The following is an 11,453-nucleotide window of genomic DNA, read 5'->3' on the forward strand; positions in this document are numbered from 1 at the left end:
ACACTGTTGAGCTCTCTGGAGATGTAGTGGGCTTAAGTTGACGAAACGTCTAAGGGGGGAGGGGTGTCCCTACCTGATGACCCCTGGGAAGCATCTGCCACCCACCAAGCCCCATCTCAAGACCTCTCCGCTACAGCCCGAGATAGGACCTGCTCATCGAAGGGATTGAAACGTCTCGTCCTACGGGGCTCGAACTTCCCTCCCTTGACACTGTTCTCGCAGTTCAGTTGCCGCCACACACTCGGAGTCGGCCCTCACGGCCTTCGAGCCGCACTGCCTGGCAACCACCCCCCCCCCCCACCCCCACCGGTCTAACCCACGGCTAATCGTGGGACAGTTTACCGTGACCGACGCGGTGGCCAGTGCCATCATGTTTGCTGTTGTGTGCTGGGGCAGCAGGCTGAGGGTAGCAGACACCAACAGAATCAACAAACTCATTCGTAAGTCCAGTGATGTTGTGGGGATGGAACTGGACTCTCTGACGGTGGTGTCTGAAAAGAGGATGCTGTCCAAGTTGCATGCCATCTTGGACAATGTCTCCCATCCACCACATAATGTACTGGTTGGGCACAGGAGTACATTCAGCCAGAGACTCATTCCACCGAGATGCAGCACTGAGCGTCATAGGAAGTCATTCCTGCCTGTGGCCATCAAACTTTACAACTCCTCCCTTGGAGGGTCAGACACCCTGAGCCAATAGGCTGGTCCTGGACTTATTTCCTGGCATAATTTACATATTACTATTTAATTATTTATGGTTCTATTACTATTTATTATTTATGGTGCAACTGTAACGAAAATCAATTTCCCTCAGGATCAATAAAGTATGACTACTACTACTCACCTGCCAACCGGTATGCCTGTGGACTGCGGGACGAAAACTGGAGCTCCCGGTGGAAGCCCACGGGGAGGACGTACAGACTCCTTACAGCGGTGGGAATCGAGCCCAGGTCGCTGGTACTGTAGAGTGTTGTTCTAGTCACTATGCTTCCAGGCCCCTCCCACCTCCCTCCCTACCCTCCCTTCCTTATCCCAAATCTGTTGCCACAGCCATCGAAGACTTTTTAAGTGATGGCTTTTCTTATGCATTTACTATTTCAAGTCTAGTCAAGTCATTTTTTATCGTCATTTCGACCATAACTGCTGGTACAGCACACAGTAAAAACAAGACAACGTTTCTCAGGACCATGGTGCTACATGAAACAATATAAAAACTACACTGAACTACATAAAACAACACAAAAACTACACTAGGCTACAGACCTACCCAGGACTGCATAAAGTTCACAAAACAGTGCAGGCATTACAATAGATAATAAACAAGACAATAGGCACAGTAGAGGGCAGTAGGTTGGTGTCAGTCCAGGCTCCGGGTATTGAGGAGTCTGATGGCTTGGGGGAAGAAACTGTTACACAGTCTGGTCGTGAGAGCCTGAATGCTTCGGTGCCTTTTGCCAGATGGCGGGAGGGAGAAGAGTTTGTATGAGGGGGGTGCGTGGGGTCCTTCATAATGCTGTTTGCTTTACGGATGCAGCGTGTGGTGTAAATGTAACGGCGGGAAGAGAGACCCCAATAATCTTCTCAGCTGATCTCACTATCCGCTGCAGGGTCTTGCGGTCCGAGACGGTGCAATTCTGGAACCAGGCAGTGATGCAGCTGCTCAGGATGCTCTCAGTACAACCTCTGTAGAATGTGCTGAGGATGCGGGGTGGGAGATGGACTTTTCTCATCCTTTGCAGAAAGTAGAGACGCTGCTGGGCTTTCTTGGCTGTGGAGCTGGTGTTGAGGGACCAGGTGAGATTCTCCGCCAGGTGAACACCAAGAAATTTGGTGCTCTTAACGATCTCTACGGAGGAGTCGTCGATGTTCAGCAGAGCGTTGTCGCTCCGTGTCCTCCTGAAGTCAACAACCATCTCTTTTGTTTTGTTCACATTCAGAGACGGGTAGTTGGCTCTGCGCCAGTCCGTTAGCCGCTGCACCTCCGCTCTGTATATTGACTCGTCGTTCTTGCTGATGAGACCCACCATGGTCGTGTCATCGGCGAACTTGATGACGTGGTTCGAGCTGCCCGTAAAATGATTGCATTTCTTACTTTAATGACGAAAAGATGTATTTTACAACATTGGAAGGAGATTAATGCCCCAACTACGTTCTTTTGTTTTTCCCAGACGATACTATGTTTAAATTTGGAAAAAATCAGAAGTAATCTTTATGATACTTCAGTTAAGTTTGAACAGACCTGGAGACCTTTTATTCAACATTTTCATTTAATGTAATTTTTTTTTCTCTTTGCCCATATTTACAGTCCCTTCTTGCTTTTTTAACTGTTTTTAATGGAGGTCGGGTTTGAGGACGTGATTGTTTTAAGTTGTTTAAGTTTACTTGTTACCTAGTTAGCCCATTGCTTTGCCTTGCTTTTTAGATTAGTTGCACGGTGGAGTTTTTGGGGGGTTTTTTCTTCTCTTTACTGATATGTATGGAAAATTAGTATACTATTATATTACCTTGTTATTTTATATCTAAACTGCACTGTTTGTACTAACTTTTTTTTTGTGTAGTAATATCTCTTGCAAATTTATATTGCAACAGTGTATTAGTGTCTACATGGTTTGCTTTTTGCGTACTAATTTAATAAAAAAGATTTAAAAAGGGGAAAAAAGAAAGGTGGTGTTGGCCAGAAAGAGTGACAATCTACCAAACAGTGAACAGCGGCCATTTTGTGGGGACGCTCTGTTCTCCATTTTGTGAGCTGGACATGCTGGGCCTGGTCAATGTTCTGAATTCATTCTGGCAGGCTGGTATGGAGGGGCTACTGCACAGCTCCATCGTTCCCACAGTCCTGATGGAGAAGTTGCAGAACCTGGGCCTCTGTACCTCCCTCTGCAATCGGATCCTCGAATTCCCAACCGGAAGACCACAGTCTGTGCGGACTGGTGATAACAGATCCTCCTCACTGACGATCAACAGGGGTGTGTGTCTAGTCCACTGCTCTACTCTCTCTATACCCACGTCTGTGTGGCTAGGCAGAGCTCAAATACCATCTGTAAATTTGCTGACGATACACCCATTGTTGGCAGAATCTCAGGTGGTTGTGAGATGTCGCACAGGAGTGAGAGATGCAAACTGGTGGAGTGGTGTCACAGCAACAACCTGGCACTCAACGTCAGTGAGACGGAAGAGCTGATTGTGGACTTCAGGAAGGGTAAGACGAAGGAACACATACCCAATCCTCACAGAGGGATCAGAAGTGGAGAGAGCAAGCAGCTTCAAGTTCCCGGGTGTCAAGATCTCTGAGGATCTAACCTGGTCTCAACATATCGATGCAGTTATAAAGAAGGCAAGACAGCGGCTATACCCTTATTAGGAGATCGAAGAGATTTGGCATGTCAACAAATACACTCCAAAACTTCTATAGTCATACCATGGAGAGCATTCTGACAGGCTGCCTCACTGTCTGGAATGGAGGGGCTACTGCACAGGACCGAAAGAAGCTGCAGAGGGTTGTAAATCTAGTCAGCTCCATCTTGGGCACTAGCCTACAAAGTACCCAGGACATCTTCAGGGAGCCGTGTCTCAGAAAGGCAGCGTCCATTACTAAGGACCCCCAGCACCCAGGACGTGCCCTTTTCTCACTGTTACCATCAGGTAGGAGATACAGAAGCCTGAAGCCACACACTCAGCGATTCAGGAACAGCTTCTTCCCCTCCGCCATCCAATTCCTGAATGGACATTGAACCCGTGAACACGACCCCACTTTTTTCTTCTATATGATGTTCCGCCTTGAACTGCTGCTGCTAAGTTGGCAAATTTCACGACGCGTGCCGTTGACAGTAAACCTGATTCTGACAGGGCCGGGCCGGTTGAGGTCGCTGACCCGCAGGGTTCGGTCGTCTCAGCACCGACCTCGCAGAAACTAACCCGTTTGCGAGCTGCAGCGGTGGGCCCGACCTCACGGCCTGCCGCGCTGAACACTATCCGCTCACCCTCACCGTCCGCGCGGTTTTGTGGATTTTTATCCCCCCCCCCCGCGCGTTGGGGCCTTGGGCGGTCTCCGTTCGTTTTCAGGGGCTCCTCTGGGTTCTGCTGCGTGGCTCTGCCCGTTAGGGGAACCGAGACTGGCCTCACGGTTCCACGCAGCAGTCCTGCTGAAGCGTCTCGGCTCGAAGCACCGACTGTTCACTCTTTCCATTGACGCTGCCTGACCTGCTGCGTTCCTCCAGCATTTTGTGTGTGTGTGTGAGACACGGTACTTTGATCAGTAACGGGTCACGTCCACAGGATGAATGGATTGTCTTTTCCTACCCCCTAGCGGGGAACGGTTACTGCCCGAGGGAATGGGCTGTGCAGTTTGGCTTGCTTGTTCATTTTCCAGGTATGATGTCAACGAGGGATGTGAAGCCCTCAACCTAATGGTATTAGAGAACGTGAACTTTGTTAAGGCCATTTGACATTCGCCCTGACTATAAACACGTGCCATTGTTGTGAATTTTACTCTATGTGCCTACCTCCTCCGACCATGCCCAATGTCGGCCACCCCGCGGAGTGTTATACGGCCAGCTACATCATGGTCGACGCTCAGCTGGAGGGCCGAAGAAGCGCTGTAAGGATCAGATGAAGAATGCTTTAAGGAAGTGCAAGATCAGACCCGAGGACCTGGAGGAGGTTGCTGCTGACCGTACCACTTAGTGACGGCTGTGTAGGGATTGGGTTCGTATTCTGGAGATGGAAGGAACAGCCAGAAGACAGCAGAAGAGAGCCGGGAGAAATGCAGCCATGGTTGCCACAACTACCACATATACATGTCCCATCTGCAATAGAGCTTGTGGGTCCGGGATAGGACTGTATAGTCATCAAAGATCTCACCGTTAAAGGAGTGAACGTGGTCTTCGGATTTCGATGAACAACCGAAGAAGAAGAGGTGTTACTTTGAATTTCCAGCATCCATTTCCAGTTGGGAGGGTGGTGGATGAATGCAGGGTCCTGGTGGAGGACTTTGTCAGGTGGTGCGGGCTGAATCATCTGCAGCTCAGCATCAGTTGGACAAAGGAGATGGTGATGGACTTTAGGAAGACTAATCCTGCACCGCTCCCTGTTACTAGTGATGGTGAGGAAATGAATGTGGGGAGGACCTACAAGTACGCAGGGGTTCACCTGGATGACAGACTTGAGTGAAGTACCAACACAGAGGCTGTGTACAAGAAGGGTCAGAGTCGCCTCTACCTCCTGAGGAGACTGAGTTCCTTTGGAGTGTGCAGGCCTCTCCTTCACATGTTCCACCAGTCTGTTGTCGCTGGTACAATCCTCTATGCGGTGGTGTGCTGGGGCAATGGGTCAAAACGGGTGCTGCCAACAGGCTCAATACACTGATTAGAGAGTCTGGCTCGGTTATTGAAGTCAAACTGGACACAACGGAGGCTGTGTGAGAACGAGGGACTCTCCGGAAAGCCCTGGCGGTTCTGGACAATGTTTCTCACCCTCTGGCTGAACAGAGGAGCACTTTATCGGACCGCAAAGCACTCCAGCGTGCAGTGACCACTGCCCAGCGGATTACCGGCACCCAATTGCCCACCATTGAGAACATCCACCATAACCGCTGCCTGGGCAGGGCGAAACGCATTATCAGGGATGCATCTCACCCTAACCATGGGACTTTTTACTCTCCTCCCATCCGGTAGGCAGGAGCCTCCGCTCCCGCACCAGCAGGCACAGGAAGAGCTTCTTCCCTGAGGCTGTGACCCTGCTGAACCTCTCATCACAGCGCTAAGCAATATTGCATCTGTATTGTACTGTCTCAGTATTTTTATATTTGTGTGCTGTAGCACTTACTTTTTATTCTCAGTTATTTTGTAAATAACACTATTCTTTGCATTTCTGCTCAGATGCTAACTGCATTTCATTGGCTTTTGATCTGTACTTGGCACAATGACAATAAAGTTGAATCTAATGTAATCTATAGCCAGGGGGGTGATGCCAATCCCCCTCCCCGTTAGACTGTTTGAGAGAAATTTTTTTGACTCTTTGTTTCTCTTCAGATATTTGTATACTGTATCTGTGCATTCGTAGTGCTGAGGTGACACGGTAATTTCCTTTGGGATGAATAAAGTATCTATCTGCAGATACTCCCCTGTTTGTATATACTATGCGTACTTTGTAAATAAGAGTACTTTGAACTTCAAACGTTAACTCAGAAAACCATTCCTGCCTACAACCAGTGTGCATGTAAAGTTATCTCTCCCATTTCTGCCAGGGGGGGCTATAGGACAGCCATAATCTACAGCAGATCTAATTAATGCAATAGATAGATCTGTTTAAATGAACTTCCAATCACGCCCCGATCAAACTTCCCAACTATTTTAATGCCCCCCCCAACTCTTCCAGCTGCCCGCTCACTTCCGCCTACTTGAAGGAACGTACGTCGCCGCCGCTCATCCAATCAGCTCGCTCCGATGCACGACCCCGCCCCCTTCTCCACCCAGCTGCCTCTACCATTGGTTAGCCTCTAGCCCCGGCCAACGTGACCTACACAAAGGCTCGGTAAATGCCCCGCCTTCCCCCTCGCGAAGTTGTGCAGGGAACTGGCCCCGCTACTGGCTGAGCGCACTGCCTCTCACCCACTTATTATCCCGCCCACCACCGAGGCTCGTCCAATCGCCATCCTCCTGCTTAGCAAACCACGTGACCGCAGCCCGGATTCCCCCCCCGCTTTGCTGTTGTCCACACGTGATCGGAACTTGCCCTCTCATTGGCCATCGGCCGAAAAGTCCTGCCCCACGTGCCCTGCTTCCACCCGCCTTCCCGTTCGCTGTGATTGGCTGGCCTCCTGCCGACGCGCCCCAGTTTTCCGACACCTCTCAGCTTCCATTGGCTGGCGGGACCCGATGCCAGCGTGCGGGCGGAGCTTGCGCCGCGATTGGTGGAGGTGAGAGGGGGGGTGGGACTAGAGCCGTCGGTGGCGGTGACGTAAGGACGGCGTGTGGTGGCCATGGGGAAGAAGGTGAAGACGGGCAAGGCCCGGCGCGACAAGTTCTACCACCTGGCCAAGGAGACCGGTAACCGGGGGGTCACGTGGGACGACGTGGGGGGGCGGGGAAGGGGGTGGTCACGTGAAACGGGCGGCGGGGTAGCCACGTGCCAGGACGGCGAACAGCGGCGGCGGCGTGACGTAGGGAGGCTCACGTGCTCCCGGGAAGGGGAGAGGTCACGTGGGGGCGATCGGGGGGGTCAGCAGGGGTCACCTGCGGTCAATGGAGATATGCGGGGGTCCGGAGGGGCAGTACCGGGTTCGCCTGGGGTCGCGCACTGCCGCTGATCCCCTGCTGACCTTTGGCCCCTATGTGACCCTGCACTGACCTTTCCACCTCTCTCTGACCCCTGTCCTCTGACCTCTATCCCACTGACCCTGCACTGACCTTTCCACCTCTCTCTGACCCCTGTCCTCTGACCTCTATCCCACTGACCCTGCACTGACCTTTCCACCTCTCTCTGACCCCTGTCCTCTGACCTCTATCCCACTGACCCTGCACTGACCTTTCCACCTCTCTCTGATCCCTCCCCTCTGACCCTACACTGACCTCTCTTTTCTCTGACCCTGCACTGACGTCTCCCCTCTCTGACCCCCTCCCCCTGACCCTGTATTGACCTTTCCCCTCTTTGACCCCCTTCTCCTCTTACCCTGCACTGACCTTTCACGTCTGATGTCTGGCTTCCCCTGACAACCTTCTACTGCACCTCCCATCTGACCCACTCCCTCTTCCTGACCACTTCCCACCGGTTCATCCCATACCCCACCCCCGATCATGCACCGACCTCCCACTTCACCCTGACCTCTCCCCGACCTGACCGCTAACTTTCCCCTGACACCCCCACCCATATCTGTCCACGTCTCTTGATCCCCTCTCCCGCCCCCGCCCCCCCCCCCCAACCCACCCTTCGCCCTATGCTCTCCCCTCTCCAGGTTACAGATCCCGGTCGGCCTTCAAACTCATTCAGCTGAACCGGAAGTTCCAGTTCCTGCAGAGAGCGCGGGCTCTCATCGACCTGTGCGCAGCTCCCGGAGGCTGGTGAGTGCAGGGAGCGAGGACAGGGATGGGAAGGAGGGTGGGAGGGGGAGGTAAAGAGCGACGGAGTAGAAGGGAGGATAGAGAGGGAGAGGAAGGGGATGTGCTGGGCTGTTGAGAACAGGCAGGCAGGGGGAGGACGGGTGGCAGACAGGGAGGGAGGGGTGTTTAGTACCGGGAGGGAGAAGGGGCAGAATGTGACCTCTGTGTCAGAATCTGATGTCTCACACTCACTCTGTTCTGACCCAAAGGCTACAAGTGGCTTCCAAGTTTATGCCGGTGTCGAGTCTGATTATTGGTGAGTTCTGTAAGGATCCTGCTGCTAAACCTGCACATCACAGCTGGCGTCCCATTGGCACCCGCCCCTCCCTCCACAATTCTATCCCCAGTGTGGGCACCGAGCGCTCCCGGGACACGGGTCAGACACGGTGTGGAGCTCCTTCTACATCACCCCCACAGTGTGTCCCCCCCCCCCCCACTTTATCCCCAGTGTGGGCACCGAGCGCTCCCGGGACACGGGTCAGACACGGTGTGGAGCTCCCTCTACAGCACCCCCACAGTGTGTCCCCCCCCACTTTATCCCCAGTGTGGGCTCCAAGCGCTCCCGGGACACGGGTCAGACACAGTGTGGAGCTCCCTCTACATCACCCACACAGTGTGACCCCCCCACCACTTTATCCCCAGTGTGGGCACCGAGCGCTCCCGGGACACGGGTCAGACACGGTGTGGAGCTCCCTCTACGTCACCCCCACAGTGTGTCCCCCCCACTTTATCCCCAGTGTGGGCACCGAGCGCTCCCGGGACACGGGTCAGACACGGTGTGGAGATCCCAGAGTGAAGTATCTATTCTTGTGTCTTTTTCAGGTGTTGATCTTGTCCCGATTAAACCCATTCCCAGCGTTGTTACACTACAGGAGGACATCACTACTGAGAAATGCCGACAGGTAAAATGCCTCTTCCCCAACGATGTCCCCAAGTCACTGATTATTAGTCCGGTTCTGACCCCCCAACGATTGCCCACGTCACTGATTATCAGTCCGGTAATGATCCCCGAACGATGTCCCCACGTCACTGATTATCAGTCCGGTAATGACCCCCCAACGATGTCCCCACGTCACTGATTATCAGTCCGGTACTGATCCCCCAACTTTGTTCCCACGTCACTGATTATCAGTCCGGTACTGACCCCCCAACGATGTCTCCACGTTACTGATTATCAGTCCGGTAATGATCACCCAACGATGTCCCCACATCACTGATTATCAGTCTGGTACTGATCCCCCAACGATGTCCTCACGTCATTGATTATCAGTCCGGTACTGACCCCCCAACGATGTCCCAACATTACTGATTATCAGTCCGGTACTGACCCCACAACGATGTCCCCACGTCACTGATTATTAGTCCGGTAATGATCACCCAACGATGTCCCCATGTCACTGATCATCAGTCTGTTTCTGACCCCCCAACGATGTCCCCACATCACTGATTATCAGTCCAGTAATGATCACTAACGATGTCCCCACGTCACTGATTATCAGTCCAGACCTTATCCCCAACGATGTCCCCACGTCACTGATTATCAGTCCGGTACTGACCCCCCAACAATGTCCCCATGTCACTAATTATCAGTCCGGTAATGATCACCCAACCATGTCCCCACGTCACTGATTATCAGTCTGGTTCTGATCCCCTAACTATGTCCCCACGTCACTGATTATCAGTGCGGCAATGATCGCCCAATGATGTCCCTACATTACTGATTATCAGTCCGGTACTGACCCCCCAACAATGTCCCCACGTCACTGATTATCAGTGCGGTACTGATCGCCCAACGATGTCCCCACATCACTGATAATCAGTCTGGTAATGATCACCATCGATGTCCCCACGTCACTGATTATCAGTCCGGTTATGATCATCCAAAAATGATGTCCCGACGTCACTGATTATCAGTCCAGTACTGATCCCAATGATGTCCCCACGTCACTGATTATCAGTCCAGTAATGATCCCCCAACGATGTCCCCACGTCACTGATTATCAGTCTGGTACTGATCCCCCAACCATGTCGCCACGTCACTGATTATCAGTCCAGTACTGATCCCAGCGATGTCCCTACGTCACTGATTATCAGTCTGATAATTATACCCCAACTATGTCCCAATGTCTCTGATTATCAGTCCGGTACTGACCCCTAACAACGTCCCTCACGTCACTGATTATCAGTCTGATAATTATACCCCAACTATGTCCCAATGTTACTGATTATCAGTCCGGTACTGACCCCCCAACGATGTCCCCACGTCACTGATTATCAGTCTGGTTCTGATTCCCCAACTATATCCCCACGTCACTGATTATCAGTCCGGTACTGATCCCCCAACGATGTCCCCACGTCACTGATTATCAGTCTGGTACTGATCCCTCAACGATGTCCCCACGTCACTGATTATCAGTCAGGTTATCATCCCCCAACGATGTCCCCACGTCACCAATTATCAGTCCGCTACTGACCCCCCAACGATGTCTCCACATCACTGATTATCAGTCTGGTACTGTTCCCCCAACTTTGTCCCCACGTCACTGATTATCAGTCTGGTAATGATCCCCCAGCGATGTCTTCACGTCACTGATTATCAGTCTGGTTCTGATCAAAACGATATCCCGACGTCACTGATTATCAGTCCGCTCCTGACCCCCCAACGATGTCTCCACGTCACTGAATATTAGTCTGGTTATGATCCCCCAACGATGTTCCCACGTCACTGATTATAAGTCAGGTTATCATCCCCCAACGATGTCCCCTCGTCACTGATTATCAGTCCGGTACTGATCCCCCAACTATATCCCCACATCACTGATTATCAGTCTGCTACTGACCCCCCAACGATGTCTCCATGTCACTGATTATCAGTCTGGTACTGATCACCAACGATGTCCACACGTCACTGATTATCAGTCGGGTAATAATCCCCCAACGATGTCCTCACGTCACTGATTATCAGTCCAGTACTGATCCCAACGATGTCCCCACGTCACTGATTATCAGTCCGGTAATGATCCCCCAACGATGTCCCGACGTCACTGATTATCAGCCCGGTATTGATCCCCCAACGATGTCCCCAGGTCACTGATTATCAGTCCGCTACTGATTCCCCAACTATGTCCCCACATCACTGATTATCAGTCCGGCAATGATCGCCCAACGATGTCCCCACGTCACTGATTATCAGTCCGGTACTGATCACCCAACGATGTCCCCACGTCACTGATTATCAGTCCGGTACTGATCCCCCAACGATGTCCCCGTTTCACTGATTATCAGTGCGGTAATGATCGCCCAACGATGTCCGTACGTCACTGATTATCAGTCTGGTAATGGTACCCCAACGAT

General features: G+C 52.0%; 1 protein-coding gene across 1 annotated transcript; it reads left to right on the forward strand.

The window, feature by feature from the left end:
• Window positions 1-6,953: 6,953 nt before the first annotated feature.
• Window positions 6,954-9,001, forward strand: LOC140192575 (pre-rRNA 2'-O-ribose RNA methyltransferase FTSJ3-like; the record flags this gene model as incomplete). Its single annotated transcript, XM_072250140.1, has 4 exons — window positions 6,954-7,049; window positions 7,955-8,060; window positions 8,309-8,355; window positions 8,922-9,001. Coding segments are annotated over exons 1-4 (300 nt in total), but the record flags the coding sequence as incomplete, so codon positions are not given.
• Window positions 9,002-11,453: the final 2,452 nt, after the last annotated feature.

Source organism: Mobula birostris, unplaced genomic scaffold, assembly GCF_030028105.1.
Source record: "Mobula birostris isolate sMobBir1 unplaced genomic scaffold, sMobBir1.hap1 scaffold_1698, whole genome shotgun sequence".
Lineage (NCBI taxonomy): Eukaryota > Metazoa > Chordata > Chondrichthyes > Myliobatiformes > Myliobatidae > Mobula > Mobula birostris.